Genomic DNA, 17,049 nt, shown 5'->3' on the forward strand with positions numbered 1-17,049 from the left:
TTCAGCACTAAAAAGAAATGAGCTACTAAGCTACAAACACAGAGGAAACTTAATTGCATATTACTAAGTGAACAATATCAATCTAAAAAAGCTACAATCAGTAGGATTCCGACTATATGACATTCTAGAGAAGGTCAAACTATGGAGACAGTAAAAGGATCAGTGGTGATCAAGGGTTAAAAGTGTAGGAGGGATGAACAGGAGAGCACAGAGGCTTTTTAGGGCAATGAAACTACTCTTATGTTACTGTAATGCTGGCTACATGTCATTATACATTTGTCAAAACCCACAGAAAGCACAACACACCAAGCGTGAACCCTAACGTTCACTATGACAGTGGAGGAGGCTATGCGTGTGTGGGAGGAGGGATATGGGAATCCTCTGTACTTCCTGCTTAATTCTGCTGTGAATCCGAAACTTAAAGCCTTTAATTAAAAAAAAAAAAGTGTTCTATTATTTAGAAATATATATAAGGGTAAGATAAGAGTAAAGGTTTATATAAACCATCAGAATAGCTGAAAAATGAAAAATGATTGTCTCTGGGGAGGAAAGGAACAAAGAAATTTGTTCTCATCATAAGCCCTCTGTGCTACTTGACTGTCTCCCCAAACCATGTGCACCCATACATTACAATTTAAAATAATCACATCAGCATCAAGGACTAGTATTAAATACTCAAAGGTACTGTAATCTGGATTATTATGCCCAGAAAGACTCTGTGAAGAACTAACTTACATAAGTAACACAAAAAATTAGAAAGAAAAAAAAAATCAACTGTTGACAGAATTAAAGTTTACAGTTATTAATGTCAAACTACCTCATTCATACTTTGCTATTCATGTATTAACAACAGCGAAAGAAATTAACAGAAGTATTCTGCACCAGTCTTGCCTTTATGAAAGTAAAAATTATTTGAAGGCAGAGATTCAATGTTTTCAGGGCTGAGCTATCTAAGAATACTGCAAACTGACCTTAGGAAAGTCACTTCCCTTCTGTCTACTTCAGCGCCATCATACATAAAATGAAAGGGCCAGGATGTATAAAATAAGCTTAATTCTAGTTTTAAAAATCAAATGATTATATGCTTCTAAATAGTCCATAACTTGCAAGGAAATATGCGAACACAGGCAAAATGACAGCCAGGATTCAGGACTCTGCTTTAGCCTCTGCTAATCTTTCACACCTAATGCCAGGCTAGAACCAGTCCTCCAAAGCAGCCTGACACAACAGAAACTTAATTCAGTTCCCACACAGACTATTCAGCCTTGTTCTTTCGAATCTCAGACATCCTGTGTCCTATGATCTCTCTACTTGTTAATGATCAAGTGCTATTACTTTTTACCAAGAAGTTTAAAATAGGAAAATTAACTCAGAAGCAAATACATTCAATGTTTTTCCTAAGTACTTAGTATGTATAAAGCGATACACTTTTGTAATCATAAAGCACTTTAAAATTTACAAAAGCATTTTCAAGTGCATGACTTTGGTCCTCAACACACTCCTCAGCAACAGAGTAGACAGACCTTATCCCAGGATGAGATGCTTCCTCTCAGCGGCTGGCCCCTCTACTACAGCGAAGGACAGGTGTATTAAACCATCAACGTGCCTCGCTGTTCCTTCAATGGCTACAGGAGTTGGTCTCCAAACTCTATTATTTTCTTTTACACTTAATAAACAGAGAACCCTGAATACAATCAAATGTTTAGTCTTTGTAATATTTAAGTCTTTACTCCATCAAACGACATAGCTTCTCCATCCCTAATCTCCCACAAACTCTGCTCTAATCAAACTAATGCACTTGTGATTCTCCAAGCACACTGTACACATCCAGGAAGCCCCCTGCAGCTCCTTTCTGCCTCTTCGAAGACCCAGCCACAGCTCGTCACTACAGCTCAAGTGACTGTAGCATTTATCCACTGTTCCTCTTATTGGGCTATTTTCCTATGCATCTATCCATCTCTAAGTTCTTCCAAATCATGCCCTTCTTTGCCCAGGGTCCAGGAGAGTATACACACATATTATATTCATAATATGTTTTTTAAGATGAACTTAATGAAAAAGAAATTACTATCCTGTGAAGGGATAATCTGGGCACTACTGAGAGACAATACTGATTGTCCCTAAGCTAAATGGCCCCACACTACTCAGCTTTTATAGCCAACTAATCTACCATTTCCTTAAACACTGTCAGATGCTATTTCTCAGTGTTTTGGTTTCTAGGAGCCCCTTTCCACTGTTAACGTCCATAAGACACCTGGTATTTATAATACAATGTACCAACTGCAAGGGGCTTTGAGCCACTAACCTGCAAAGGAATATGCCTTCGCACACTACTGTGTTTCCATACAGATCAGATGATGAGAAACAAACAAACAAAACACTTTAAGCACAATGAGTAGCACACTTGTGCCCCTAGGGATTTACACACTCACCAAACATTTTCTGAGTCTCCCACATGCCCAGCGAACCTGAGTACTAGGGATACAGCAGCGAGCAGGACAAAGGCTGCACAAGAGCCCTTGTTTTCATGTAGCTTTCATTCTCATTTTATTTGAGAAGTAACAGGTAATATGAAAAGCAGTGATAAGTGTCAAGACAAAAAAAATGCGTGATAAAGGGCAGAAAACGAGAGGGGTGCTATTTTAGGGTAGTCAGAGCAGCTGTTTCAGACAAGTAGAGCTTTGAGCAGAAGGAAGCTTGAAGGATGTCAGGACATGAGCCATGCAGATACCAGAGGGGAGACATTCAAGGCAGAAGAAAGGTCAAAGGCCCTGAAGACAGGAGTGGATCGGCATGTTCCAAATGAGCAAGGACACCAGCGTGGCTGAAGCAGAATGAGTAATACGGACAAGGTCAGATCACATCAGATAGCCCTGAATTCGAGAAGCAGACAAAGCCCCACTACAGAAAGACACATACCCCGGGGAAAAGACAGTGAAGACAGCTGATTATGAGTATCTCATCTTTATCAATATATAACATAAAAAAAAACTAGATAAAGTTTCTTAGATTAAATTATAGAATTGAAAAAGCTGCCAATTAGGGCCAGGCTGAGAATTAAGCAGCCCCAATCATCCTCACTGAGTTTACAGGTTGATAAAGGAGAAGACAGACAAATGGGTCTCAGAAGAAGGGGCTGGAGCCAAGAGAAATGCCCACTCAGAGCAGACCTCACAGGAACCTGCCCAGAGTGGGCACCCTAGAGGGAAGGAGCGGGGCTTGTTCTCAACAACAGCATACAGGTAAGAGTCGTGGCGTCGACAAAAACAGTCAAAAAGACAAGGAAAGAAATCCAGTTGAAGTTCTCAGAATACTTTAAAAAGCATCACAAGCAGCCCTCAAAACTTAAGAACTGGGCCCGTACAACCTAACTGCCTCCGCGGCCAGGGCCCCACCTAACCTCCACCGCTGGGCAGAGTCCTGGGGCCGCGTTCAGCACTCACAGCAACACTGCAAGACCGATCCAGTGTCACAAACTCTAAGTGTCATGCTTTCAACTCTGGCCTGCCGACCATGTTCCATTACACTCTCCATTAGTGTCTTGAGGACATACTTTATCTTACCTTATTCCTTTTCCATTCAACTCCTTGAGATCAAGAACACACAACAATTAAAGATAAGGTTTTCCTTTTGGAAGACATTTTAATTCTAGTGGATCAACCCCATATACACCGAAAACTGTCAAGTCATGAGACTGAATGACTTCATCTTTCTTTTAAATACATATATAAATGCTGAGGTAGGGAGTTAAGGAGGGATTCCTGAAGATGTGTGATTTTAATCTGACTCTGAAGAGAATTAACCTTTTATCAAGAAATCCAAACCTAGAAGCAGTAGCCACTCACTACTTCGAAGCCAATTTTCATTACAAATGAATTCCTACAAATTCTGGGAGTTTAAACTGCTGCTGTTGATCCTGTTCACTTAATAAAGTATCATTTAAAACATCTAGATTTCTAAATATCTATGTTCTTAGTAAGCACCTGCTTTCAATATTAACAGAGTGATTTCACAGTCTCAAAAGAAACGTTTAAGCTAGTTTTGAATTACCCACAATGGCCATTAAAATTAGATTTCTCCTGCTGTTCACCTGCTAACACAGCACTGGCTCACCAATGTTCAGCGTCAACGTTTATGGCGAGACTGATGATAGTCAGGTGGGCCTAGAGCATCCGCAGTTTTCATAGGTTAGTATTCCTCCTTAAATTATAAGCTGATCCATAACACTGCACTATAGTTATAGGAGATGAAATATTTAAAGAGTAGTTTGGTTTCACATGGAAACTGTTACTAAGACAAACTTTCTTGTAGGATGGAGTTCCAAGAACATTAAATCATAAGAAATTGTTTCAGCAGCTGGTTAAAACTGAGTGTACATAACACAAGACATCTGGTTGTCTGTGCATTTTCAGTTCATTTAAAAAGTATAAACACATTAAAACACTGAAATGTTTGATATATTACAACACTGTCTGCTTGTTCCCCAAGAGTGTTTAAGTGGCTGGTCTATTCATTGTATTCACAGCTTTATTTACTATCCAAAGGGATTTATTATTTCCATCCCCCTTAACTTCACCAAGAAGTTATCAACAACAACAAGAACAAAAAGTACACGCTCATGTAGGATGTATACAGAGTTGCTGGTATTTGGTAATGATGTAAATGTAACAGAGGTGGTGCTATTTTTAAAATTAAATTAGGAACCTACAAAGCATCACACATACTATGACAAGTGAATAGTAGACAATATACGTGTTGCCTTCCCAGGTTTGACCACTTGTAACAGAAAGCTAAACACAGACGTTAGCCAAAGTAAGTGTTCGCTCTTTTCACCTAAGAAGATAACCAAAGATAAAGCCATCTAGGGCTGGTATAATAGTTGCATAAAATTATCAATACCCCACGCACCTGGGACACGGTTCTCCATGTGTGGCACTCAGCATCCTAGTTTCAAGCTGGCCCGAGCGCTGCAGCACTGCCTCCACATCCAGGAAGGAAGAGCAGGGCAAAGGGCAAGGAGCTGAAGGTACACGCCCTGCAAGCTCATGACTTCTGCTTATGTGTAACTGGCCCCAAAGATGTCATGGAGTCACATCTCGTGCCCAAAGCTGGGCAAACACTGCCTCCCAAACAACACTGGAGGGGAAGGCAAGAAAGGGTATATCGGGCGTGCAAACAGCTGTGTCTGTTACAAGAGTTCAGCTTGCCCAGGATGCTTTCCCCGGGCCCTTCCAAGCTGGGTGAGTCCTCAGTTGTCTCAGCCCTCCCTGCCAGCTGCACATCACGAGACCAAGTCACAACAGGGTTTGCTGGTTCTCATTTCTAGATCTGTACAACTCTGGATGCTGCCCTGTGCCCAACAGAGGCCAGGAGCCTGTTTTCTCACAAATACCTGTCTTTCCTTTTTGGGCCATAGGCAAGTAGCTTCCAACGACACCCCCATATGGATTGAGATTCTGTGATGATAAATTTTAACATCTACCCTTTTATTTCAAAAATAATTCCTTTAAAAAAAATAATTCCTTTAGAATATGCATTCTCAGTGGGGAGGGGGTTAGCAAGATCACCCTCAAGCAGGTGAAAACTGGTTCTTCTGGGGAGAAAAATTTCATAGATACTATGATGAGTGGCACTCCGAAAGGCCACAGCACATAAACAGATACTCAGTATATCTAGAGTGTTCAAATTTCATTAGGACTTCAGACACGTAATTAAGAAAAAAAATTTCTAAAAAGACTCCTCAGAGAAACAATTAAAAAAATAAGGTTGAGAGTAACTGCTTTAAAAGCAACAAACATTTTAATCATACAGGAAACTGCATTTAGATGTAGTGGCAGAAATCTAGTTATAAGAGTGTAAACAAACAAGGGTCTATTTTTCTCACATGAGAAGTCAACAGGACCAGGGAATTAGTAGTTGATAACTTTGGTTCAGTAGCTCATTGACATCAAAGCAGAATTTTCTGTGAGTGTCTTAACTCATGGTGCCAAGATGTCCAACACAACTCTAAAAAGACCCTGTCCACATTCCAGAAAGCAGAAAAGGGGCTGGCACATGCACACAAAAAAAGATATGCCCCCTAGATGAGTCAGGTCCCCTTAAAGACCTCTCCCCATAAGTTTCACTGGAGGGCTTCCCCCCACATCTCAGTGACCACACCTAGCTTCAAGAAAGGCTGGAAATGGAAATCTGACCTCTCCAAATAAGGCCAGATACAAAAGCAGGAAGTAAGGAAGGAGGAGAGAACAGAGTGTGGACAAGTAGCTGCATCACCACACATGTATGAAATTCAAACTGCTTCTCTCTGAAATCCTTGTTTATAGAGATTAATCTACATCGGTGCCTGTCATATGCTTAACATCACTGAAGAGTTTATTTTCCTCTAAACAACATAAAATTCTTGCCTGATGATGGGTAGTCAGGGTCTAAATATTCTCAGGCAGGAGAGATAAGAAAGAACCGCATGGAGGTACAGGGAAGGCATACATGAAAGTACTACACCACGACCCACAAACTGTTCAACATGACCAATTACCATCTCCAACATACAAAGAAGATAAAACAAATCCTGGCTTAGCCAGAACTTACAGGAGTGGAGTATCAGTGATTAACTGCATCAAACAGCAGAGCAATTCTTCCAAAAGATCTTCAGAGTCAGAACCTGGTAAAACACATAAAAAATGTTTATTTCTTTCTTTTTTCTTTTTTATTGAAGTGCAGTCAATTATAACGTGTCAATTTCCACAAAAAGGTTTTTAATGAAGTACAAAATAGAATTCAGTTGTTTGGAAGTTCAGTTTTCATTCCTAATGAGAACAAGAATAGTTATTATAATAGAAAGTCACAGACTTGAATGTTGACCTAGGAACAAAATCTGTATCATGAGCAAGTCCGTATCTGTTATAATCTTCAACTAGTATAGGAATTTTGAACACCAGACATTAACTGTATAGCTTTTAATGCTTGAAGGTATCTGTGATTCCTATAAGCCAGTAGTTTTCAAATTTCTTATACTGTACTATGTTTTTTCAAATAAAATCTTTAAGTCAAATACATAAAATAGATAAAAACTCAAGCTATTCCAGCTGTTTTGTTTGCATCAGGAATAGAATACCTGGACCTCCTCCTCCAACAAATATCTGACTGGACCTTGACCTCCTCGATGAGCTTCAAAGCACCTTCTCTGCTTCACCGATCACAGACTGGTATCCACAAAGAGGCCAAGCACCTCTTCACACAGATCCAAAGACAAAACGGCTTTCCCAAGTCACAGAAGTAGTAAGCAGCAAAGGGAGGCTGCGAATTACCATTCCAACAGTGACACTCCTCTGTCCCAACCTGCTGTAAACTAAGTGACCTTCTAACTTCCAAAGCCAATCGGCATCTCAGGTGGCTCCTGGCGTTGGACACTACCGACACCTACTCCTTCATGAATTTGTTTCCTCCCTCAGTTTCTGCGCCTTCTCTCTAACCTACTTTTTCTATTCATTCCCAGCATCGCCTCCACAGAATACGCTTCAACCCCGGCATGTTCCTCAGAGTTCCAGCACTGGGGTTCTTCTCGTTTCTCACTCCCTGTGCTCTCCCTTCCTCAAGCATCACGTACGTGCCAGTGATCCCTAAATCTACGGTTTTCCTCTTGGGCTCTCCACTGCACCTCACCCCTTCACGTCTGGTTATCTACCAGCCACCTCCCCCTAGACATCTCCCTAGTTCCTCCACCTCAACCTCTTCAAATCAGAACTCATCTCTCTCAACACTGTGAATCCACTTATTTTTCTTCATTCTCCTTTTTGGTGACCATGTCAGTAACCCAGGAAACCCAGACTACTCTCTCTTCCTCATCTTTTTATAACCAATCAGTCTCTAGGTCCTTGCAATTCCACGGTCTACCTCTCTGGTATTCCCTCTTTCCTTAACTCCTTGTCATGCTTTCATTCGTTATTTCATCATTTCGATTCAGTTAAACAAATTTCCTAAATTAAAACTCATTCTGGAACTTCTTTAAACCTTCTTACCTAGTATTCCTACCTCCAATTTTACTCTTCTCCAATCCAAACTCCACACTGCTATCAGAGGGAGCTAACTAAATTCCATCCTTTCATTCTCCTGGCTTAGCTCTTTTCAACTGCTTTTAGCTGATTACTAAACATCAGAAAAAAAACTCGAAGCTCCATGCCAGACACTTCAAAATACATGCCCTGCAACCCTTTCTATCTTCATCTCCCACCATTACTCCCTTCTCAATTTACATCCTTGCAACACCAAGCTACCTGCCACGTGCTACATTATGTTCCCTCAATAACATTCTCTCTGCCTGGAATGCCCTCCAACAACAAAAACCCGATTTTTTTTAAAAAAGCCAATCTTTATCCATCTGAATCATCCTCAGTCTTCATCTCCTCCATAAAACCCAACTCTCTTTGCTCACCCTGAATAAAAATCACCATCCACACAGCATCTATGCCTTGGGCATCTGTTATTATATATGTTGGTTGCATTATACCATAGTTTCTGAGTACTTGTAAAGTTGGCCCCGGGTGAACTTTGTACTTCTTAAGGGTAATGACCAATGGAGTTTGACTCATAATGTACACTGAATATGTGTTTGCTGAACCGAACACAGGTGTCTAAGTACAAATCTAGTGGTTACTTCCAAAACATCAAAGCACTTGGAATCTCAAAGAGAAGTTTGGCAATTCTCTTTTTCTAGACTACAGTATCACATGGTATTCAGATATCATGAAGAAATTCCTCCCTGCCTTGCTATAAATAGAACTAGCACAGTAACCATCTGAGAGGTAGGTACAAAGCTTGAAGAAAATATTAAATCACACTGAAGACACCAATCAAGGCTAAAAAGAATACACAGCAAGAATCAGGTTAAACAGCCACATTAAATTTCCCTCTAGAAGTGGCAGGCTTTGCTCAACTAGTGAAGAAGGTCAGGAGAAAAGCTAACGAAATCTCTCATTGCCAAGGCTGTCCAACATAACCCAAGCCAGCTCCAACAAGCTGGTTTGTCGGCATGTAACATCTACTCAATACGTGTTTGCTGAACTCTCATTCCCTGACTTACCCTACAGAATGCAGTGACCCAGACCCAGCAAAAACATTCAAAATCACTCACTGACCCCCTAAAGAACACTTCAGACCAAGTAAGGGGGCCCATTTAATAACACACCCCTGGCTCAGCCAAGCAGCCAGCACAGTTTTTTAATTACAGGTGAGGGAACTAGCACTCAGGACCCACAGATGGTGCCTGACTGGATTTTTTTTTCCTCCAGGGGTGTAGACACATCTGATATTCAAATCTTAAAATGGCAGCAAGGATCCTCTCTTTGGTTCCATGTGCCATCTTAATCATGACCTCCACCAAGCCTACAGCTGGTGAGTTAAGGAGTACGTGCACAGCTTCGTTATCAATGTGATGTAATAATGAAAATGATGATACATACATCTCATACAAGTGCAATGCAGCATCTCAAGGCCAAAGCTCTAACAAAAGACAAGAATAAGCAAATTCCAGCTGAAATCTCTGACAATTTCCATTTACTAAAACCAAAACATTCCTGCATAATACTATATAGTTTGGGGGGTTAATCTAGAAGCAAATAACTTGCATAGCAAATGAAGAGTTACAAGATTTGACTGCCTATCAGGTTTTACATTAAGCAAGTCACACAAACTGCATTATTTTCCAAGCAGCATTTATATTACTCAGTTTTCACATGAGGACATGCATCTCCTAAGTTTCATGAAAACAAGTAAATATAAAACGCACCTGCCAAAAATTATAGTAACACACTCATGCATTTCTCACAGGAAGGGGAATCGTAAAAGTCCTTGAAACGTGCAGGTCCAGGACGAAGTAAATTGATGAATAAAGGACTCTGTAGAGATTCAGTGTGTTCACTGTATTGTGAAGTGTTACAACCCAGGGTTGTTGGGGTTTTTTTTAATCTCTTACAGTTTTAAATTGCCTCTATAGCTCCAGTCAAATATTTTAATATTTTAAATCTTAGCTTCTGTAAGATAACATTAAGAGGTAGCATCTCCTGAGTTCTGTACCCTTGGAGAGGCGTGCTCTGCGAGTTCTATTCTCTCCAGCTCACGTTAATCCTAACGTTGACTCTTAAGGAGTAGGTACGATCCTCACCATTTAACAGACAAGGAAATCAAGGCTCAGAGAGGTTAGTTTACTTACAGATAAGTGGCAGAGCTCAGATCTGAACCCAAATCTAGATCCCCAAAGAAAGGGGGAAAAAATCTTACAAATTATTTTTGAAGACCTGTTTCTATACAAAGCTGGGAAAAAAATCCAGTAAACTAACCCATGTTTCTCTGAAGACCCTAAACACACTCCGCGGTAAGTAAGTACTACGAGCCATAGTAGCGGAGAGATCCGAAATTCCACGTATTAGTTTACACATCAAGATGACATACTACATACACCTTCAACACACACTCAAATCCTTGACTTAAATACACTATTTAGAGATAATCTCTCCAAACAAGAAATAAATATAAACTCTTATTATGAATACTGTGCAGAACAAGGGCACTGAAATCCCACCCCATCCTGGGGTTCTCCCGCTTTAAAGCCCTAATGCACTTCCCTGGTCCCTGTGAGTATCACCAGAGGAAGGGAGAAAGACAAGAAAGCAAAAAGAGAGACAGAAAGAAAGGCAAGATTTATGGTCCCTCACAGCTCTCATAAGCTGCCCCTGAGACTCAGCTGGGGACAGTCCTGCTGGTGCTTTCTGTTCAGCACCCTTTCAGTATCACATACTGAGGTAGAACTCTTCTATTTTGGCCTTCGGGAGAGAACCAGAGATAATAAAATGCTGTTATAATCAAATACCTTCCATTAGAGTTGGAGGAGCAGGTGGGAAAGAGAGAGAGAAAAGAAAAATTTTTAAAGCACTCACCGGAGAAAGGGGGGAAAAATCAGCACTGATGGAAAACAAAGCAGCGGCCAGAAAAAAGAAACATGCGGGCTACTTAAATCAGGTTACATGTAGTTATTAAAAAGAATATTAAAAGATCTTTAAAGAGCTAAGCATTGTTGTCTTTTTTGTATTCAGAAAGTCATGCTGCCAGTTTCCCAACGCTGCTCAATACTGTGCTGATACAAATACAAAGACTTCAGCGCTGGCTTGGGCAGCACGGACACTAAAGCTGGAACAGCACGCTGAAGATCAGCGTGGCCCCTGCACAGGGACGGCATGCAAATTCTGTAGCGTTCCGTATCTTTTTCAAGATTTGCAGATACAAACTACTATATAAAAAATAGATAAACAAGCTTATATTGTGTAGTACAGAGAACTATAGTCCGTATCTTGTAATCTATAATGAAAAAGAATATGAAAAGGAATATATGTACATATATGTATGACAAACATTATGTTGTACATCAGAAATTGACACAATATTGTAAACAAACTATACTTCAACTAAAAAATACAATTTTTAAAAAACTTAAATCAAGAATTGACAGATCTATACTCCAAAGGTGCCTGGAAATTCAGAGCAAAACAGACTTCCTTAAAATGGAAGAAACATAGCTAGATTACACTTACTTACCACCTTCTATTCAGAAAACCACAATATGGTCTATGTCACTGTCTATATTAATTGTAAAGCTAATAGTGGAATTATTCCAAAATATTAAAAGTCGTATTTAAACTTCTAATTACCAAAATCAAATATGCCTCCATAAACTAAGGAAAAGCAAATGGACTCACTGTTCTCTAACTGGTCCACATCTTAATGTATTACAGTATTTATAAACCTATGTCTCACACCATTCCAATAAAATGTGCAATGATTCTGGTCGACTACTATTACTGTGGTCAAACAGAAATGCTTCTAATTACCCTCAAGGATAATATAGCCTACCAGGTTTCATTATAAAATGTGCCTATTACTAAAGATTAATTCATTTTGTTCCACTGATTGCATAAAAAAGAAAGAAAGGGAGAGAGGAGAGAAGTATCACAAATCACACTGTAACCTACTATACGACCAAAGGGTAAGTCAGGAGCTCCTAGAAGCACTTTTATTTTTCTGCAAAGTCACACTGTAAGTCCTTCATGTTAAATATTTCAAAAGAATAAATTTGCACTTTTTTCTCTAAGTCACATTTTTCAGCTATTGTGGGGTATTTTTTTTCTTTTTTCTTTTCCATTACTGATCTATAGCTAATGAAACTGAACTATTAAGCTTTATATTAAAATTTAAAAAAAAAAAAAAACGGAAATAACTTACCCACCCACCACACAACTTTAGGTTTACCTCTTGAGCTACAGTGGCCTCAGGCCCAAGGGACCTAGCTCAAGCAGAGGAAAGAACTTGGTTATGGGGCAGAACTTCAGCCACGAGCCATAGGAAAAAAAATCAAAGATACTTTCAAAGGAAGGAGATTTACCTCCACTGCACTTAGTAAAACGAATACACCATGGATTTGGAAGGTAATTCCAAAGAGTTTCAAAAGGTTTTAAGCCAGAGAGGAATGAAAAGGAAACTAGGTTTCTGTTTGTTTGTTTGTTTGCTTGTTTGTTTTGTAACAAAAAATTTTAGTTGTCTGTTACCTTTAATTAACATCTAAATAGACAACATATTCTATAATTATATTATGGAACTATCTATCAACAAAATAGATAAAATTTTTTGTCTGATGCCTAGGAAAGAACTTCTCTTCCCATAAATTTCCATCTCATATTTTTTTTTCTTCTATTTGTTTTGGTCACACAAATTTTAAGTTTTCTCAACAGTATGAGATCCTTGTTTCCCTATTTACCTGCTGGGGGGAGGCAAATGCTGAGCTGTTCCAATGAGGGGCACCCAAATGTCAGTTTCTCTAAGTCTTTCCGTGTTTTGGATTCATCTTCTCTAGAAGAGTATCTACTAATCTTCTGGCAGGAAAGGGAGTGGGGTGGGTGCCAGCATTCTAGAGGCCAAATCAAGACTTCCAATTGCAGCCTTTTCTCTCAACCCTGTTCTCAGCACGCCACCCCCTCCACCATGCCTGAGATTCACACAGGGAGGCCCTGCTCGCTCGTATAGTCTCTATAGAGAACAGATTGTGGTGTCAAACTGGGGAGGGGGTGGTCTCATGACTACGTGACAGGGGGAGTCTGGGTCTCTAACTGCTTCTTTCCATCAGTTCCCCTGGTTGTCTGCCTTCTAAGACAGAGGCACTTCCAACTCCTAAGCTTTTCCAGGGCTCTGAGGCAAGAACTGGCTTTTTTCTGGAGTTCTCCAACCCCAAAGGTACTTAGCACTCAGCTTTCACTGATCAGTTTAGCTCATCATTACTCAATTTTCCAATTTGCAAATGTTATTAACATGCGTCCCCCTCTCTTTCTCTTTAACCTAATGAATTCATAACTTGTTAAAAATCCCCTTACTGATATTTCACTGGGGTTTCAGGAGAAAGCAAAGATAACCACGTATGTTTAATCCACTGTGCTTCAGAGCGAGTCCTACAAAATTGATCATTTTTAGAAATAAATTTATACTGAACTACTTTATGCCAAGGAAATGAAGTCAAGCAAGTCATTTACCTGGACTTGACAAGTCCCTAGTCTCTTTCCTCCTCTGCACAAAACTGTGCTAAACTGGTTCCCAAGCTCCTCAGGCCCGCACACCTCGCTCTCCCCAGCTCTCAGAAGACCTCCACCTCCTCCTTGTCCTCGTCCTCGTCCTCAGCATCCACACAGCTGCCCGCCAAGGGACACAGGTGGCACATTCTTCCAAAGCAAACCTACACTCCCTCTCCATGCTCTGGATCCTAGTGTCTCCTACATCCCTGGACCTTCTTTCAGCTCATCCCTCCTTTTTTCGCTTCTATCTTCAGTCTCTCAATCCCCAAAGGTGTCTTCCCTCATTGAAAAAAAGTAAAAAAATATTTTAAGGAAACTATAGTGGCCTTCCGTTGGCAGCAGAATAGTGGAGTCGTTACTCCAAAGAGCCCTCCAGTCCAAAACAACTTGTTCTTGGCTAAAATACATTCTTCAGTGCATTGATGGGCTTCCGGAAGGTTAAGGAAATCTCCAAGGACCCCAGCACCATAATCAAAAAGAACCACCACAAGCAAATCCGGAGTAAAACACTGCACAATGAGCAAACTCTAAGGATCTGGTGTCCCTGTGGATGAAGCCAGATCCTGGGAGACTGAGCCATCAGCCTTGCCACTGGGAAGCTGAACCTGAGGGCCACATTAAGCCAAGAACTCTTGAAGGAGACTCAAGTGGCCTACGGTGCAGACCTTGGATCCCTTTAGAAGCAAATGCAAGTCCCTCCCTTATTTGAGGCCTCAGATTAAGATCAAACAAATAAAAGCTCACAGTCAACATCATCAAAGACATAAGGAAACAAGTCACCATAAGTGCTTGCAGAAACCAGCAACAGATTTAGATCCCTAAGGACTTAAAATATTGGTTTTATGTGGTACAAAATGTAAAATAAATACCAGTTATTAGGTTGGCAAGAATGGGACATAATACCAAGCAGAGGAATAGAAAACTCACGTTGAAAGCAAAGGGAAAATGCAAACAGTTTTGTAGCGCTTCATAGTTTTGCCCAGGGCTGGCTTCCTCCCCTTGACTATTCCCAAAGGCAAAGACAGTGGAAAGAGCTGTCTTTGCATAATGGTACAAGTTCTCTCTAGCAAACAGTCTACTCCCACATCATACATAGTCTGTGGGAAAATGTTCAAGTATGAAATCCTCACAAATTTCAATTACAAACTGAGAGCTGAGAGTCACATTACCCTCAGAAAGATGGTTCCACTGAATATGGCAGCAGTATTCATCTGATGACAGCAGCACTACAGTGAACCAGGGTAAACAAACAATTCAGTGTGCTGTAATAACCCAACAGTCCTAAAATGCCTCAGTTGACCTTGCTCAATTGTTTGCAGGCGGTCCTCTACTTCCGTCGATTCAAACTTCAAACCTGTACGGCTGTGTATTACCCATCCCTGAACAGTCTTTCACACACCTAGGTCAGATATTCAGATATTGGCTAATAAATGGATGTTTTCAGCTATGCAAAATGAGGTTCCATTTTTTCTTCCCATTCAACAGTATCTGTGCAATCATTTACTGCTATCACACTTTTATAAAGTATAAAAAAGACACTGATAGAAAATATTAAAAAGGACTTATACTAGTGATAAGAAGTAGAAATCTCAAAGTAACAACATGAAAGGCTAAGATGAAAAGAATTACATATGCCAAAAACAGCAAGCAACTAGACTTAAGCTGGTGGACAAACAGGAGGCTCAAATGCAAATAAAAAAAACAAAAGAGCATGTAAAAACTCCTGAACTGCTAACCCTGTTAAAAAAGAGGACAGGCGGTAACATACAGAATCACCAAACACCAGACCTCACAGATGGCTCTTTCAGTGAGGCAACCATCTTGGTAAAGTGGCCGTGGTTGTAAAGCGTTGTTTCTGTCCTGCCTCTACACCAGGCTACCTGGGGTATGCGACAGAATCCTGCTTCTCAGGCTTGGGTGTGAGTGGGGAGTGCAGGCACAGAGAGGGTATTCTGGGAAGATGTTTGGCCCCCAAATGAATACAGTGTGTCTCTCGAGTGCATCAATTTGCTCAACGGCAAGTATTGAAAAAATGATTTTACATTAAAATAAAAATGATATTGTGTTACATAAAGCACAATATTTGCCAGTTTTTGTGACATAACACAAAATAAACTGTTGGGTTTGCAGGTGTGTTTGGACTAAGCTCTCAGGCCCCATGGAGATAAACATTCACTCCATTCTTGCTACTAGAACTTCGTGGAAAGGTTTTCAAACTCACTAAGCAGAACGATGCTTTGGCACTGCTGGTACCACAAAAACAAAACCTATCATTAGCAAAACTAACACATGCAAGACATAACCCTGATTAAAAGCTCTAACCATTTAAATATCAGTACATACTTAACAAATACAGATAGCTGATTATCAAAGTAGCAAATTATTAAACATACTCAGAGTATAAGGCTCTCAGTGGACAAGAAAGCCTAATCAGGGCAGAGGTGTGTTTTGAAAAATGAATCCAGGAAACTCAGAAGCAGCAGCGCCTTTGCCTTCAGCAAGAGACAAGTGTGCTGCAGGGCAGATGCAACATGTCACATACCCTGTATTTCACTGTTAACAATCCCACCGCCCTTGTATTTTCCAGGTTGTAAGTTTCAGTGCTAAGAAATGAAACACCAGCAGTTGATCTTGAAAACTATAGGCCCCAGTAACTACAGGGGAAAAAATATCTCAGCAATATCAGGAGGAAATGGTAACCTTTTCCTGTTACCTTGAAAAAAAGACAGTAACACCTTGGCATCATAAAGTTATCCACAAAAATACTATTTCTGATCAAATAGTCCCAAAGACACCCAGGCTCAGAAACTGTTACATCCTATGAAAGTAACCTTTAACATTTATAAAATGTGTAATTCTGATTAATAATGTACTGGTCTACTAATGGTACTTAACTTGGCATGTTTCCTGAAAGGAATACTTGTGATTTTTATTTTTATTTCCCATATGCATGGAAGTCAGAATAAGTAAGTCTCAATCCTACTGAAAAACCTGTAAGAGTCTTGGCTAATTTAAATCAATATAGGGGACTAAAGAGTGACGACGTCATGTCATTTAAAAATGAAAATCATGAGAGGAAAAATGGAATTTTCAAAATTATACTTTTATTCTTCAAAGTTTATCTTTATATGCTACACATGTGATCCCAAGAATATTTTCAAAGGCAATACTTACTGTAACTGCCAGGAGATTTTTCTTCATAAGTGAAATGAAGTTGTAGCTCTTCCTCTGACATCTCACAAATGAACACTTTCAGCAAACAGCAAATAATAAACAAAGCGTTGTGTGTCTGCCAAATGAAGATGTGGCTAGAAAGACCAAAATCACACAAGAATCAATATTTAACCATAAGCATGGTCGGTTTATTTCTAGTCCATGATTTCTCAATTATTTCACCCATTCTGTTTGTAATATTAGAACAATGTCCATATCTCGTCATGGC

The 17,049-nt window shown here is 39.9% G+C and overlaps 1 protein-coding gene across 5 annotated transcripts in view; it reads right to left on the reverse strand.

Annotated features, from left to right (window-relative positions):
- DYM (dymeclin) overlaps positions 1-17,049 on the reverse strand; it is a 308,671-nt gene that overhangs the window by 244,862 nt on the left and 46,760 nt on the right. For all 5 annotated transcript variants that reach the window (XM_074355333.1, XM_074355335.1, XM_074355332.1 and 2 more), the window contains 2 exons: positions 16,782-16,915; positions 6,589-6,661 (listed from right to left, as the gene is read on the reverse strand). In XM_074355333.1, coding sequence (XP_074211434.1) covers positions 6,589-6,661; positions 16,782-16,915 — 207 coding nt within the window. The remainder of the gene's footprint in view (positions 1-6,588; positions 6,662-16,781; positions 16,916-17,049) is intronic.

The sequence above is a fragment of the Camelus bactrianus genome, chromosome 30 (genome assembly GCF_048773025.1).
Source record: "Camelus bactrianus isolate YW-2024 breed Bactrian camel chromosome 30, ASM4877302v1, whole genome shotgun sequence".
NCBI lineage: Eukaryota > Metazoa > Chordata > Mammalia > Artiodactyla > Camelidae > Camelus > Camelus bactrianus.